A 17,024-nucleotide genomic window follows, 5' to 3' on the forward strand; every position below is an offset into this window, starting at 1 on the left:
ATTGCGTTTTCAACAAGTTATTTGACAATTTTTTCCCGGCTAATGAAATGATAAACTGAATTTTTTTTTCTTGTTTATCAATTAGTGTTATATACGCAATGCGCGTGAATTTTTTCACATTTATAAAGTTACTTTATGTTACCTTAATCAGGCCTTCAAGATAAGTCTCTTTCCCCCAAAGACATTTCGAGCTAAGTTTGTGCACTCACTACGTTGCAACCGATTACAATTTACACAATCTGATCAGCGCATTATTATCCTTATATAGTCGTTATTAAAAACTGCTGAATACAATTGCCGAAAAACTTATGATTTTCTTAATTAGAACGTTATAAATTCATTAAATTTCCCATATTTTGCCTTACAAAATCTATTGATAAATACTGCTAAAAGTTATTTTTTCCATTAATTTATTCGAGTTGGTTGAAGACCAATGAGTATTAATCATAGAAATCTAAATAACAAGACACATAGAAGTGCTGTAATGTCATAATTCGTATGAAAACCGCTGTCGCCAAAATCAACACATTCAAACCGAAAGCTAAACAGTACACACAAGTAAACTATGCCTTTTATTGGACAGCTTGATTTTAGTGAAAACTAACTTATCTATTAAATTAAGCTTTTGAATATGTATCCTAACGCACGAATTTACGGTTTATTTTAGAATAACATCCCTAAGTATATGAGACTTTTTGGTCCAATACGAACAAACGTGATAATAAGAATGGTCGACTGTGTCATTCATTGTTATTTCGATTACTATGGTGACACTCGTAATACTTGTAAATATTCTATAATTTTAAGGAAAAACGGCATTATTTCTAAAAAAAAATATTTTCCGATGAAATATTATTCCTTTATAAGTATAATTACAACTTGTGGAAGAATATCCGCAATGGGAATTGCTGAAACACACCATGTATACACTCATACGTCTCCAGAGCAACTGAACAGTGACGAATGCACTGGTGATGTGCAAATCACCTGAGTGGCGACAAGGTCACGCACGCTTACGACTTCTAGTGTCTTGTTATTTAGATTTCTATGGTATTAATCCTTTAAAAATTTTTTTTTTTGAATTTTGATAATTCTTTAAATATTAAAAAAATATTTAAAATAATAAGGAAAAATCCTAGCGAATTTCTTTAGTCGCGCTCCTTGGGCCGGAGCGTTCTGACGTGTGCTCTACGCTCGATTTTCCTTCATACCGAAGTGAAAGTTGCTCTACTTCATTAAATTTAATATTTTTGTTAATTGATTATTTTTATCTTAGTTTTGTGCAAATATTCGTATTTTTAAACATTTGATTTCGATATGGAAAATAAACGAAAAAAATACGCGTGTAACTACTAGAAAAAAAATTATCTTCGAATATAAAGTTAATGAAACCAAATAGATTGCAAAGGTGATTGGCAACAATTTCTTTATTTTACGGGGTGTCAGTAAAGGGATGTATATTTCTTTAAAACTAAAGTAAGCTCATAAATTTTCTTATAATATAATTTTTTTGAAGTTCCAAAAATGTTTATTTTTCGTTTGAGAAATACGAAATATAATATAAATTTGTATTGAGAACTTGAACTTCCCAAGTTCATCCGGGGAAATCCGCATACGGGGAAAATGATTTGTTTACTCCAAAATTGATCCGAGGTGTTTTAATTTTTTCTTCTAGTCATTTTCAACGTAGCGGCATGTTGTTTGATAATTAATTTTGTAACTTAAATACAGGATGTTGGTTTTATATTCTGATCTTACAGACGCGCTGACAAATTTAGTCCGCCATTTCTAGTTTAGTCTACCAACTCTAAGTACCAATATTAAAACGAATAGATTATCATCACATCATCAAAACTCAGATGTAATGGAAGATCACAATAACATAGAAAATTCAGTGGGTGTTGAGAACTAAACAAACAGAAGTAACAGAGACGCGAAGAATAAAAAAAGAGGACGAAAACGATAATTCGTTGATGCTTTCCCTTTTCGACGTATTGTTAGGGTACATCACCAATCTGCAAAAAACAAAACTGATGATTCCCAATTGCTGATTAAAAATGAAAAACAAGTAATCGACAACAGTGGTGAAAATTTGATGATCACAATGAAACATCCTTCAGTGGTAGCAGATTTACTCATTTCAAATGTATCGGTGAACAGCGTAAAGGAGAGGAGGACAGGAAAACATTATGAATGTGGATGGTGGATTGTATACAGGGTGTAATCGATAAGTATGTGCAGGCGATTATGACGTTATTATTGCAGGTATCAAAAAACTTAAAACTGATATCGAAATTACTTTACCTAATGAGCAAAATGACAATAATAACTTTTTAAAAGTATAACGAGAAATATCTAAAAAATTTACTTTATACACTCCCATATCAAAAAGGGAAAATGGGACTAGTAGAAGTTAAATGTCTAATTCCGGCAAAAGACATGAATGCGGAAGATGCGGTTAAAAAAATTTAATATTTGAAATACAATGCAAAAAATAACACTTTTGTCATAGATAAGAATCATGACTATTTTTTCTAAATTCAGGGACAACTAAACGTTGCAGAAGCAGAAGTCTGCTTATTTCCTGTTTTGACTGGAGTGAATAATTCGTTAAAATAGAAATAGAATATATAAAAAAGTATGTAACGTTTAGGCAAAATAAAATGATGGACCATTATCAAGATTTTACCTCTACATAAATTGCCTACTGTCAGAATTGATTGATTCGAGACTTCAGCATTCGATGCCCATCAAGGACCCATCCTATATCATTCAAGCGATTGAAAAAAAAGAGATAAATCCAGTGCAACCGATAAAGCATCAGAATGCTAGCAAAAGATTTATTAGGTTTATCAATATAAATCTATATATTACACATAATATAATAAATCTGTAGAAGACGCGAAGACTGACATCCGCGCGGACGGAGTCGCGGGCGGAAGCTAGTCAGAAATAAATATCTTTTGTTTTCATTTAACACAAACATTACATTTTTTTTATTATATACAAAATTTGTTTATCCGTTTTATTAGTTAAACTGAACAACTTTCACTAAGAAACTTAGGTCGAAAAAAATGTATAGAGTTCTGCATTTTGTATGGAAAGCTTATTTTTTTTTATATTTCGTCCAAATTTCTTTGTAAAAGTTGATCAGTTATATAAACTTTGTATAAAAAACACAAATTTTGTGTACTGATAAAAAAAAATCACCCGGTGTAATTTTCACGAAAATTGTTTCAAATTGTCATTTTTGGTACTTATTACGAATATTAAATTATGCATACGAATGATTTAATTTTTAAAAATTAAGTGGAGCAACTTTCCCTTAGTACATTTGTATTATTTACATATAGGATGACAGGATGCATTTGTTTGCACTACTAGACCAAGCCCTAATGTAGATTGCATTTTATTATAATATTATAGCCTCTAATAAACAAATTAAAATGTATTTGATTTTAGATTTATGAACTTAGAACTTAGAGATAAAAATTACATTTCCAGGTGGTTCGCTTTGCATAGCAAAGGCCAAAGACCAAAACAAAAACGAATGCAATGCACCATTGATATAATATTATCTAAAGGTAGACCTACTATAAATAGGTATTTATATGTATATAGTTCACAAGTATTTTACGTTATTCAATCACTATATTATTATACGAGTATAAATAAAGTCCTGATATAGACCGTATCGACTAGCTTTAGTTGAATATCGAAACTTAGGTAGAGCAGCAAAAAATATTGTAAAGAAGCTTTGTTTGGAAGTTTAGTACCTAAATAACAGTATCAATAAAATGAAAGGGTAAAAATGTGACAACAAACACCCTTTGCCCAGAGGCAATGATCTGAATCATAATGATTTGTAATTCCGTGTTTTCGCTGTTAAAATCGCATTTCCTGAAGGCAACATTTAGCAGAGTCATCGAGGCGCACACGAGGACCTACGCCTGATGCCATCACAAAGAATATCACAAACAATACTTTCCGACTATTTAAAACGAATCCCTTGACGACTCCTACACATCTAACAAAATGTGACATGGTCCAATTTATAAGCGGGGACAGATACCTAGAACAGAAATGTATACCAAACACAAAAATGTATCCCGTTACGTCTCCTCTGTTTTAGACAGGGCCGATTTTTCAATCCTTGTATAAAACTTATTCGTCGAATAATGTATAAAACTACCATTTTAAAAACGTATTCTATTATAATTGCCCGTATTTGACAGTTTACGTGACATTTTAATATTATCGTGTACTTTATTGGACGGATAAGTTTTAGTGGTTTTAATCAAGCATTGAAAAATCGGCCCTAAATAGGTATTATTTTAGATTAGTAGGTAGGTATCTTCAACAGTTATTTTAGTTCATTTAATAACCAGTGTTTATTGGAAACTGCTTTCTCTTTATAAAACATGATTTTTGCTTACTAACGGGAAATGTTACCTACGTAGGTATCACATAAACAACAGACAAAAACAACAACCTCCACTAAATATAATCAAACAGTATTTAAATAGAGATTCTTATACCTAGCATAGGTTTCATGAAAACATTAAAGTACCTACATATGCCTCTCTTCCCGCTTAAACTTCTCACTTGTACCACAACATGATAACAAACAGTAGTTTAACGAGTGTCTCTGATCTAAAGTAACACACTCAACCGTAAAAATACCGCCGCTAATCCTTTACCGAGACAAGCCTTTCACGAGCGATAGCCTAGAAATATTTGTTAAATATTTTGGCGGATGGCACATTGTATCCATTGTACGAATCCATTACAACACCGGTAATCTTCGAGAGAGCAGGAAGAGTGTAAAAAATATAGGTAGAGATATTAAATTTTGCTTCATTGTTACCATACTAAACGAATTATAATATAATAAAAAAACAATTTAATATATAGACAGGTAAAAGCTTGGTACAAGGATTTCGTTTGATTTAAATAAATGTGATTTAGTATGCAAATATAGAACACTAAAAAAGGATTTACCTAAAGTGAACGAAAAAAATTATGTGATTTGCCCTTTTCCCGAGAAATTAAGAATTGCCTATGTCGCTCTGAATAGTTTAGATTTATGTTAGAAAAATTTCCATGATCGGATCAGGATTATCTTCCTAAGTTAGAAGCTTTTCCTTATTTTAAAATTATTCATAGATGTAATGTAGGTATTTGTATTTTCACTTTGGGCAATATAGAATTCTACATCAGTCTGTAAAATTAATTATATTGGTACTGCTGTTCTATAGTAAAAATCTCTTCTACACATATCGTGATCTAATAAAACTTTAGATATATCGTGCGATTTCTTAACAATCATTTTCGTTCAATGGCCTGGTTTAGTCAGTACTCTTGAATAAATTGGTGACCAACACAAGGGATCTGGACACAAATGCCGATCATTAATACACGTCACGTAGAGACTACTAGATACATTTGAACTAAGATCACATCATTAATATTGAGTAGTGCTTGTAGGCGGTACCGGCAGAAAAGGATAAATTTCATGCAGAGGTGCTTTCGCCTTTCACCCGTTACGAGCTCAACTGTTTGACGAAAATGTCGTCTCGTACGCGAAATAAAAGATTCTATTCTTCAGTAAGCAAATACAGTCGGAATCATTAATATAGATACCTGTGACAGTAATGATATCGGTTTTGTTACATTTCTTTTACAGGAAAATTTTACGCTTGTCTGAACGTTTAACATATTTAGGCTATCTCCCATGAAGACTTATTTAATTTGAGTAATATTATATCCCTACAAAAAATCATTATACCTATCCTATATTAATAATAATATCTACTTTTTACAATCTCTCATATTATATTAAAATCCTTAGATACTTAGGTCCGGTAGCTACAAATCGAAAAATGTAATTAGTTGTAGACATTTGGAATTCCACAGTTATAACTGTGGTAGCCGATAAGGTATTTCCACCGCAATAATTCTTTTGTTTGTTATGACATCCCTTTCCTATAAGCCAAAATCCTTACAAACCCTTTGCAAAACTAAACATACCTAGGTAGTTAACTACACATTACTTAGACAATATTTTGTGTCACATGCGGTGAAACATATAATATACAAATCAACAAAATTTGGTAATATTCTTTAATGCCTGGATATAATTTTTTGCTCGCTATTATTATATATTATCCTTTCGCATGCATATCCACACAATGAGGCAGTAGTCGGCCGGTCAACCCATTAGCTGGCACGGCTCTGCGGGAGCTCATGATCACTTTGCTCATGTTAATTTATGTGCTTTGTTGCTTTGTCCACTCGACAATGGACACATTTTATTACATTCGGCTGCCGGACACCCAGATTAAAATCGACGTTAGTTTTGCCTTTCTCTGGTTTTGTGCAAGGACACAATGATCTAACTCTTACACCTGGCATTAATGGATTTAAAGTTATGGGCCAGCGAAAAAATCACATAAATATTGCTTCTGTCAATCTATTGTACAAAATAAGCACAAAAGGGTTGATTTAATGGTGAAATTGTGCCTTTGGACGCTATGGGAAAAAATTATTGATAACTATTTTGTCGTATAATAAAACACGTAGAACTTACAATATTTTATTATTTATCAATACTAGGGCCTATAAATTAAAATATTTATAAACATAACTTTAATAACTTTAATTAATAATATTTTCCTATACCTCATAGAATTGTTACTAATGTCCATTCTGTTTCCTGGCCAGTTCACCATGTACTCGCACGCGATACACGCAAGTATACACAGAGTGTCCCCAGTTAGAGAATATCCTCAAACGAACTAAATTATACGGCTTAGCAGAAGGAGCTTGTACTTCAAAAAACTGTATGGGTTTTCCTTCTTTGTCATATTCGAACGATCCAAAATCATGTGGATACGGATCATTACGGAACTCCAAGCCTTCAAGTTGAAATAAGCGAGGTGCTGAAGAAATCTCTCTAGAAATAATTCAAATTAAAAGTTTTAAACGCAAATGTACATAGTGTCTGTTTGTAAACAATAGTTTTTTATTGTTAAGTAGGTACATATAAGTAGATGTTTTGGAATTAGCTCGCTATTTGAAATAATGCATTTGCCTACTGCAGTTTAAATGCTCTATCTACCTTATTGTACCTATCTAGGTATATCTATAACGTACTTAGTTGGCGATATGTGAGGCGGTATGTGCTCCAAGCTGACTCCAGTTACATGTACATTGTCGAGTAAACGTATTGTTACTTCTCCTTTAGATCCTCTAAAGGCCCAACATTCGCCAGGCAATGTACCAGGTCGAATAATAGCGGTAGCGCCTAGGCATTCGCGACAAAACATGGCGGAAAGTACATGAAGAGCCCAGCTCACTGGCGACTCGTATATAAGATGCTCTACAGTGTTGCCTGTATCCACAATCTTAGCACCCGCAGATTCTAATGCAAAGTCTGCGATCTAAAATAAATTTGATTATTTTACCTTCATCTGTATGTGACTTCTTAATTAGACTCGATTTTAACCCACTTATAATGGACAGATTTATTTGAAACTTTGCATACTTATCAAGGATCGGCTACAAGAATAATATTATGAGATTATGAGCTTCACGGGTTTATTTTTCAGTTTTAGTTTATTTTGTATACCCAAAAGATATTGGTGATTTCTGATAAATGATTTTACATTGACGCGGAAATAGATTACCAGAATAGAGATATTTGTTTTTGTCTTCACGATTGGCCCCACAATTACCTGTCTATCATAATCATGGACATCTACAGCATTTCTCTGATACCGAGATGGTTCTAGCGCTTCCTTAGCACGGCCCGCTGCGGCGGCCACCGCGGGTAAGGCTGTCGATATGCGTTCCATTTCTGTTTGCAATCGCTCATGCTTACGATTTATCTGTTTAGTGGTTGGTTAAACATTTTAAATGGTAATGGTAAAATGACATTGTTTAAAAAATAAAGAATAAAGAAAGAAAGAAAGAAAGAAAGAAACATTTATTTGGCTCCATGATACAATGAAAATAATACAACATAAATTTAACGATATAAACACAGATAACAAACAATTTGAAAAAAAAAAGAAAACAAGTAAACAAATAAAATCATGATATGCAACAATCTTATTACTACAGTAAAATAAAAAATAAAAAGTAAAAATTAATAAAAGAAACAGTATGTGGAGCCAAACCAGGTAGCCACTCAGAATAGATAATCTAATCTGCACTAGATGGATAGAATCCTGCGTCTTTCGCTTTAGTGGTGGGGTTGTGGGTTGAATTATTGAATACCCGCGTTGTGCTTTTTTATCGTGTAAATTTTTGTAAGCCGTGCTAAAACCACTCAAATTGTATGGCTGCGGATACATACCTCTGTAAGTCCGTGTGATAACTGTGTTATAACATATTTTATATCTGAAAAGTCACCCTCAATATTTTCTGTAGCTCCCCACAAATATGAGTAAACTTGCAAGCCAAGCAGCAAGGACAAAACTACACAGACGAACGATTTAAATACATTCCGAAAACAACCTTCCTGTTCGTACTCGTAATCCATTTTAACAGAAAATACGTTATTTTAATATTGCTTTCCTATAAGTGCTGTTGTATTTTAAAGTTTCCTTTACTAACGTTCCCGTTCCGTTCCCGTAACGTTCCGCTCGTATTATCGGCCAAATATCGGCTTACAGTTTGAAGATGCATAATATTTATCGATATGACAGAAGTCAATATTCCTCTAAAATCTGCCATGACAATAAGACCGTCACTCAGAGAAATTGAGTAGAATAAACTTTTTAAGGAGTTTGTATTATTATATAGATTCAACTGCAACTTCACTTGCAACTGTTATAAGTTGGTTACAAGAGTACAGTACTCCAAAATTAATAATGCGCATGCAGATCTTCGCCAATTATCTTATTTCCAGAAACACTCGAATCACCCCGAATCATTGAATCGTAAGTGCCCTAAACAATGCACTTGCATCTTGCACCTTGTTCGAAAGAAATAGGAGTCAATTCAGAGTCATACACAATAGAAAACAATTCGGGCGATAGGTGACGGTAGCCCGTCAGTCAAAAAATTCAAAAATCCGTCAGTCGTCTTTATATATTGGTGGTGACCGCACGTATTATCGGTCAATTAGGGAAAGCTGGCATGTTCACAGTACTCACACTTATGCAGTTTCACTTACAGTATGTTCAAAAATAAATGCGACTCTAGTTTCATTTTAGACTTGAATTGTAAAATGGGTGCGTTGTAGATATGTATATGCAAATATAATTACTTATGAAAGCTCTCATAATTTACCTGTAAAATTATAATTTAAAAGTAAATCAATTGATGAAGTTAATTATTTATTCTAATAATAATCAATTGGATAAAAGTATTAATAATCATTCAATTATCAAATAATAATTAAATTCCTGACTTTGGTCGAGTAAAGATATCTAAGAAATATTATATTTGTAATAAGTACGTAATACCTACCAATACGCGCTAACAAATATGTGTTACATGTTTATTGTATAATTTTCACACTATTGGTTTTAAACTCAAACTCAAATATTTATACAATTAGACTTCTTATAGAAGCACTTTTGAATCGTCATAACAGTTTAACAGTTTTAAAATTTACCACCAATTCAGAAAGCAGTATCTATAGAGAAGAAGAAGAATCTATTTAATCATAATCGTAATCTTCTACTTCACTGTAACTTTCATCGCTCGAAGAACTCGATGTTTCGTTGTCGGAATTTCTTAATGTTATTATAAATGAGTCAGTGTAATTATCTACTTTTGGTTCTAATTGAATATATTTTTCCTCATGTTCTCGCGTCTTTCTCCAAACGTCACTAAACATATCCAGACTAATAGCATTTGCTTTCTTTCTAAATAATTCTTACACAGTTTTCAAGTTAAAGTTCACATTTTGTGATGCTACTTTCCCTTTAATTATGCCCCATAGTAACTCTATTGGGTTGAGTTCTGGATGGTATGGTGGAAGGCGCAATACACTATGTCCATGATCTTTGAGGATTGCATCAAGTAGGTAAAAATTGTGTATAGTTTGGCTTATTTTTTTTTTAACTGTGGTTCTAAATTACGTTGACAAATTTAAAAACAATAAATTTCAAAAATGGAACATGCTGCGTTGCTTTTGTTTTTTAATTATTATTTTCACATGTTTTGGCGCCAACATAACGTTATTTGTGAAGAGAATAAATAAAAAATTAGCTATTTTTTACTATGTCTGCTCAACGAGGTGCAATAATATCCTTATATGAGACTGGTAAGCGGCAGTGCGAGATAGTGCGACTTCTCGGTATCAGTCGGCAGTTAGTTTCTTCTGCTATTAAACGTTACGATGAGCTTGGCCATCTTGGTGATCGTCCGGGAAGAGGCAGAAAAAGAACTGTGAGGACGCCTAGGCTACGACATATCGTCAAACAAAGATTGACCCGCAATCCACAAGCCAAGGTAAGAAAAATGGCTCGAGATTTAGGTGTAAGTCATTCAACGTTACAACGAGTTGTTAAAAATGAGCTCAAGTTAACAGCATACAAGCTGCGAAAAGCGCAGCGGTTGGATGATAAAGATAAAAAAATACGCCTTGAAAGATGTCGCTTACTGAAAGCGCGCTCCGCTGGTGAAGCGTGGAAAAATATTGTTTTCACAGATGAAAAAATTTTTACGATTGAACAGTCTCATAACCGCCAAAACGATAGAATTTACTCTTCTAGTCGCCCTGGAGCCACAGCAATTATCCCCCATCGCCAAAAACCGCATTCAGTCATGGTTTGGGGTGGCATTTGCTCAACAGGCAAAACTCCTCTCGTTTTCGTAGAAAAAGGTGTGAAAATGAATCAAGAAATATACCGACGCGATATTTTGGAGAGTGTAGTTCTTCCTTGGAGCCAGCAGCACTTCGGCGACCAACCGTGGACTTTTCAACAGGACTCTGCTCCATCTCACAGGGCCTCAAATGTGCAGCAGTGGTGTATGGACCATTTCCCAGAGTTCATAAGTTCCAAGGAATGGCCTCCATATTCACCAGACCTTAATCCAATGGATTACAGCGTATGGTCAATTCTAGAGGCGAGGGCCTGTGCAACTTCACACAGAAGTGTAGACGCGCTGAAGGCAACACTTACTCGTGAGTGGGACAAAATATCTGAAGAGGAGGTACGGAAAATCGTCGAAAACTTCAGAAAACGTTTAAGTCTTTGTATTAAAGCTAAAGGTGGTTATTTTGAAAATAAATAGATATTTACGTTAAAATAATACTGTATTTTTATTATTTAGTAGTCACCGTTATTCTGTGTAAAAGAAAAATAAAATAAATCGTAAAATAATTTGTCAACGTATTTCAGAGCCACCCTGTAATGTGATAACTCTGATTATTAATTAGTTATTTGATTTTTGAAAAAAAAATGCCGATTTTAGTCAAAATTTATATTTCTCTAACAAGATCCTTATCATCCAAATTTCCACCTTGGTGAGAAAAATTGACATTTCTAATGAAACTGAACAAAAAATTAAATGATTTTATTAAATACTGTAAAATAGTCTATAATTCTTCCATTTACTGTATCACAAAATTCTTCATAGATTTTTAGATATTCGTACTACACCAATTACATCACCCTGTATTTATAAACAATTGCAAAAAATGACATATACATAGGCCGGGAGATACTGACACAAAATTTCGGGTCATTTGTAACAGAATGGCGGTTCTACAGAGGTCTTATGACGCAATGACTAAAAGAAAAATGATGGTCAGAACTCAGAACGCTGGTACCGGCGGACTAGTCGCGTGGGCGTTAGTCGGATAAATAGCGAAAGTCAAACGATTTACAAATCTTCGCTTTCCGCTACTTTTCCGCGGTATGGCGACCATTTGGAATCGTCCGAAAAGTATGGCATGGCGATTTTAGTAAATGGCTGCACGACGATGGTTACCTGTGCAAAAGTGAGCCCGGTACAAATGGTTGAATTGTTTTTTTTAAATCAACGCATTCACGTCGGTATGGCGGACTGTAAGTCACATCGTAACTGTATGGCATGACACTACCGCCTACATCTTTTTTAAGGGCTATCGGTAAATTCTAAAATTTTTGTGTTACAAATCGTTGGACTTTCGCTATTTATCCGACGAGTGTGACTAACGCCCACGCGACTAGTCCGCCGGTACCAGCGTTCTGACCATCATTTTTCTTTTTGTCATTGCGTACTAAGACCCCTCTAGACCGCCATCCTGTTACAAATGGCCCGAAATTTTGTGTCAGTATCTCCCGGCCTAACATGTGCAATGTGTAAATGTGTTGACGTTCCAGCTCTTCTTAATATACCTATATCTCTGTATGGAATTATATAGAGCTGCTGTTACATACCCTTCTTAGCTTTGTTTCAAAGTTGAATTTTCCGATAAAATGATTATTTGCACAGGTAGCAGATAGCAGTGGGGAAAGTGAAAGTTAATAAGAGCATAATGAAAGTTCTGATCATTCTACGATATCAGATAAATAGATAGATTTCTACAATCGAGTGTTTTAAAATATTTTTTTTAAATATAAACTTTGTCTTATTTTAACCTTCCATACATCCATCATCACGCCAGCTTCAGTAAGACACTTTAATAGTTCTAAGTATAGAATTTTCCAAGTAAATCAATACAACAAATATATATTCGCAATCGTGTGGCTTATCCTCGCTATTAATTTACACATTGAATTATCGAAACAAATTTCGTTACTTTATATCTCTTTTACCATAAAACCACAATAAAACTCATAATTCTAATTAACTATGCATGAAGAAAATACATTTAACCACTCTATACATATACATATCGTCTTCGGAGGCTCGGGGAATATGACAGTTGCCGAACAGTGACGAATTTTTCTATGCGCATTATCAGTTTGGGAGTACTGTATAATGTTATGTTCCTCCCTTGGTTCCTCCACACGCGACTTATTTTCTTTTGCTAAACCTTCAGATCATTTATTTAGTAAAATATAAACTTACGATAAGATTTCCCTTCAAATTGATTATCATGAAAAAATTATCTTACTTAGTGTTAAACTCTTAGAATGTGTTAATATGAACTGCCACATAATAGAAAATTTAAGTATTATTAATTAGAATTAAATGACGATGACAGAAAAACAAGTCAATAACTGCGTTAAAAACAACCGACTTCAAACTTGCACTTGCAACATTTACAAATACAGACAAAAATGCTCATAAAATAAAAACTACTGGGCCTATCCGAATAAACCAATTCGACACCATCCCGCATCGAACAAAAAAAGAATCACGTAAATCGGTTCAGAAACCACGGAGTAATCGGTGTACATACATAAAAAAAAAAAAAAACATACCGGCCGAATTGATAACCTCCTCCTTTTTTTTGAAGTCGCTTAATAAAATGGAAGGTAGTAGGATTGGTAGTCGGTATCATAAATATACAATATATATTAACTTCCAATACTTTATTTTCAGTTGTAAAGAAAGATTATCATACAAAATTGTGACAATATTACTTTTTACAAGATTTTTTAAACTTTACTAGAAAATGAATATAATTGCATACTGTGTTGTTTCTAAACCAATGTTCAGATTATTTTTTCTATGGATGCGACACACTTCTTACTTAATAAATGCTTTCATTAACTGCGTTTCATAACAATAGAATAAATACTATTTCAAATTTCTTTTTATGATTGATACATAAAATTTCATGACGGTTATTGAGTTTTCTCACTCATTTTTTTACCATTAATTCAGTATGTCGCAAGTTTCAATATTATTTTTCTATTATTGTGTAATATTCCCATCGCATTTATTTGCTAAACATAGGTGTTATCTGTCATAGTAGCCAGCTAATCATAGAATCAAAGTTGGAAAGATCTTTATGGTAGACACTAGACAGGGTACATTTTTTTTATGAATACAAAATACATTTGTGAATTTGCGTATTATCAATAATACGCATCTAAATTATATAATGGTGTGTTTCATAGTTTCATAAATTAAAAAATAAAAACCAATCTGACATTACTATATCAAAACATTTTGACACTGACAGCTGTCAATCTACAACAGATAACAAAAAACAAACTAATCAACGTTCCAAAACCGCAACACTAATTAGTTCGAAATTCAAACACTATGTTTAGCTATGGCGTGCGCTCAGGGTTTCGGCAGCTGCTGCGCGGCGTACTCGATCTGCGCGGTGGCGACGGACTTCATGGCCTCGTGCGCCTGGTGCACGTTCGCGCGCCACGCGAGCAGCACGTCGCGCAGTTGGCACCACTGCGCGCGCCCGAACGTGCGGTGCATCGTGCTCGATACGCGCACTAAACGCTGCGCTTGGTTCACGCGCGCGCGGACTAGACGCGTTTTTAGTACTGTAATTTTAGAAAACACATTTTCAATTTCTCTAAATATTATTCAAGATAATATAAATACGTTTTATATAGTCCACATTATATAAACACATGTTGGTTGCATTTGTATACAAACATTCAGATTAAGCTTATTAAAGTATTTTTGAAAAATTCTAACAATTAACATAATTCCAAACAGTTAGAATTCTTAGATTGAAAATTATGTTTATGGTCTCAATATCGTCATAAGTATAGAACATTATCATTATTATTCAAGAATTTACCTTCAATAATAAAAGCTTCAACATCTTTCTCTTCAATCTGAAGTTCGGATGTAATCTCATCAAATGACAGTTCGGGATTTGATTCAGCCATTTGCATGAAAGTTAATATCCTCATTTTCTTAATATTCTGTTCATGGTTTAGACCTGAAAAAAAAATAAAAATTTATAATAGACAGGACAGACAGGACAGATAGGAGGGTATCTGAACAATAAATTACTCAAGTAATTTATAAATGTTGTAATTTTTTTTTGTCTAATGAAAACTTCAGGGACGTGAGTGATTTCTACTTCCTAAAAAAATCCTATTTACTAACTGAATAAATAAAACAATTTATATCTTACCTTGGGAATGAACAAACTCTTTATGGTTTTCATAGAACTTTTGATAGCTGGATAGTTTTTCCGATACAAATATTGTTAATAAATCGTGAATAACCTCCCCTTCAAGGAAACGCACTGGTTTCAATTCCAGAAGGGGGTCCAAGAGGAATGATGTGGGGTCGGCTAATGCTGTGACAATACATTTAATGGCATCTTCTCTAGCGTATGAGGCATTCTCATCTGTATATGTACCTAGTAACTCAATCATCACTTTTGACGCGAGTTCACTGAAAATAATATGAAATTTAAACTTTAAAACATTTTTATTTATGTAAACTTTTATGAGCATTTATGAATATTCAACTACCACCAATTTGGATCATCAAAATGTATCAGTATAATTAATAAAAGTCATCTAATCAAACTCATACTGAAATGTATCTAATCTTTATGCAATAAATCAATAGAAATATTAACATTTTTACTAAAAGATACAAATGCAATTACCACTTGCAGATAATAAGAAATAATAGCAAAAATCAAAATAAATACCTAGAAACAAATAGGTCATAGGGCCTAGGCAAAATCAGGAGGTACCGAACTATGAACATTATAATGATAAAGATATTAAAAAAAATATTCATATAAATACCTATTTTGGTCCTTCAAAACTTGATGTAGCAGCCTATATAACTTCTGCATCTGTTCATTAGACGGAGGGCAGCTCGCAAACTCTTTCTTCAATTGTTCCACACTCTTGAACACATCGCCGACTGCACCAACTCTTGCCGCCAGTTCAATCACATGGTAGTACACATGGTACCTTAGGGGAGAGTTGGCCTCCAGATTGTTATATAGACGCCATAAACTGAAATAATACATTTTTCTTTCCTATATAACTCGCTAAATATCAATTAACTAGCTAAAAATATTAAAACTTATTTTCTGAAAGATTATGATAATTACATATTTCTTAGTAGATAAATAATGTATGACTATAAACTTACGATTGTAATGCCACCAAGCCAAGTTTGGGTCCTGGAGCTTTACCCAATCGTTGACTAAATGCTACAATCAAGTTCTCTCCACGCTCCAATGGAATCTGAAAAATGAATGGTTTGAATTCAAACTTATTTACTCCTCATTAGTTCAATAAATAGAGGAAATGGAGGCTGAGAAATTAATATAATTTATTTGTTGTTTGATGCAGGTTTTGCTTTCTAAATAAAATTTCATATTTTATATTTGATACATAATAATAATACTTACAGAAACCATGATGGAGACAATACTGTTTAAAATTGCTTCAATATCGGCCTCATTATTCTCTTTAAAGCACACATCACAGACACCAATAATTTTGTGCAAATCATCTTCAATACCTTTAGGTGACTTCTCCTCAGATATTTCAGCACCTAGACTCTTGAAGTATTTTCTTAATTCCTGAGCCTATCAAACATTAGCGTAATAAATATCAATAAAAACACAATTTTAACAATAATTTATGATTTACTATCTACAAAAACGTTTTGATAACTTAAAATATCTAAATTAAAGCGGTTTAGATCGATACATTTCATTTTAACTACCAATATAAATTCACAGAGTACAAGAATCGAATTTTCAACATATTTACAAGACGACAGCGAGGTTATGTGACTTCATGTGAACTTACTTGATCCTCAAGGGATATATCCATAAACACTGCCGGACCTTGCATCTTGTTCAGTTTATTTACTTCTGTAATGAATTCACTTCAATTCTTCTTCTAAATAAAGTTTAATCAAGTAAATACATGAGTACGTGGGATGCACGACCACAAAAAGAAGCCAATCGCAATCAGTGACAACAATTGACAAATGCTGTCATTTAAATAGTGATGCCCATGTCTCGCCGTCATACAAAAACCTAAGAAGCTGTTCACACTTCACGCAATATTTCATGATCTAAGAAACTTTCTGAGAATGTTGGCGAATACAATATTATTTAGTATCAATTTTAATATTAATGTTGAACACAAATTCATAACGCATTCAGG

The 17,024-nt window shown here is 33.3% G+C and overlaps 2 protein-coding genes across 2 annotated transcripts; both read right to left on the reverse strand.

Annotated features, from left to right (window-relative positions):
• Window positions 1-6,624: 6,624 nt before the first annotated feature.
• On the reverse strand, window positions 6,625-9,117 carry LOC149482368 (SUN domain-containing protein 3-like). The gene is made up of 4 exons (XM_089704228.1): window positions 8,360-9,117; window positions 7,737-7,889; window positions 7,156-7,442; window positions 6,625-6,955 (listed from the first exon to the last, which is right to left on the reverse strand). Exons 1-4 carry the CDS (start codon window positions 8,543-8,545, stop codon window positions 6,697-6,699), a joined length of 885 nt encoding a protein of 294 aa, XP_089560354.1. The 5' UTR covers window positions 8,546-9,117; the 3' UTR covers window positions 6,625-6,696.
• A 4,352-nt stretch (window positions 9,118-13,469) lies between these two features.
• Window positions 13,470-16,833, reverse strand: eIF3m (eukaryotic translation initiation factor 3 subunit m). The gene is made up of 7 exons (XM_089703890.1): window positions 16,662-16,833; window positions 16,256-16,435; window positions 15,994-16,088; window positions 15,639-15,854; window positions 15,008-15,273; window positions 14,666-14,809; window positions 13,470-14,402 (listed from the first exon to the last, which is right to left on the reverse strand). Exons 1-7 carry the CDS (start codon window positions 16,704-16,706, stop codon window positions 14,185-14,187), a joined length of 1,164 nt encoding a protein of 387 aa, XP_089560016.1. The 5' UTR covers window positions 16,707-16,833; the 3' UTR covers window positions 13,470-14,184.
• Between the last annotated feature and the right edge of the window lie 191 nt (window positions 16,834-17,024).

This window comes from Colias philodice, chromosome 15 (genome assembly GCF_061535455.1).
Source record: "Colias philodice isolate Cphi_HAF_F1 chromosome 15, ilColPhil1 Martin Lab GWU primary, whole genome shotgun sequence".
NCBI classification, from domain to species: Eukaryota; Metazoa; Arthropoda; class Insecta; order Lepidoptera; family Pieridae; genus Colias; species Colias philodice.

Excerpts from the sequence above, each read along its gene's own strand:
- LOC149482368 (XM_089704228.1), bottom strand. The coding sequence starts at position 8,545 with ATGGATTACGAGTACGAACAGGAAGGTTGTTTTCGGAATGTATTTAAA. Across the intron at positions 7,443-7,736 it reads TCCATGATTATGATAGACAG|ATCGCAGACTTTGCATTAGA; the intron begins GTAATTGTGGGG and ends AATTTATTTTAG. Across the intron at positions 6,956-7,155 it reads CCTCACATATCGCCAACTAA|AGAGATTTCTTCAGCACCTC; the intron begins GTACGTTATAGA and ends AATTATTTCTAG.
- eIF3m (XM_089703890.1), bottom strand. The coding sequence starts at position 16,706 with ATGCAAGGTCCGGCAGTGTTTATGGATATATCCCTTGAGGATCAA. Across the intron at positions 16,436-16,661 it reads ATATATCCCTTGAGGATCAA|GCTCAGGAATTAAGAAAATA; the intron begins GTAAGTTCACAT and ends AATGTTTGATAG. Across the intron at positions 14,403-14,665 it reads TGAAGCTTTTATTATTGAAG|TACTAAAAACGCGTCTAGTC; the intron begins GTAAATTCTTGA and ends CTAAAATTACAG.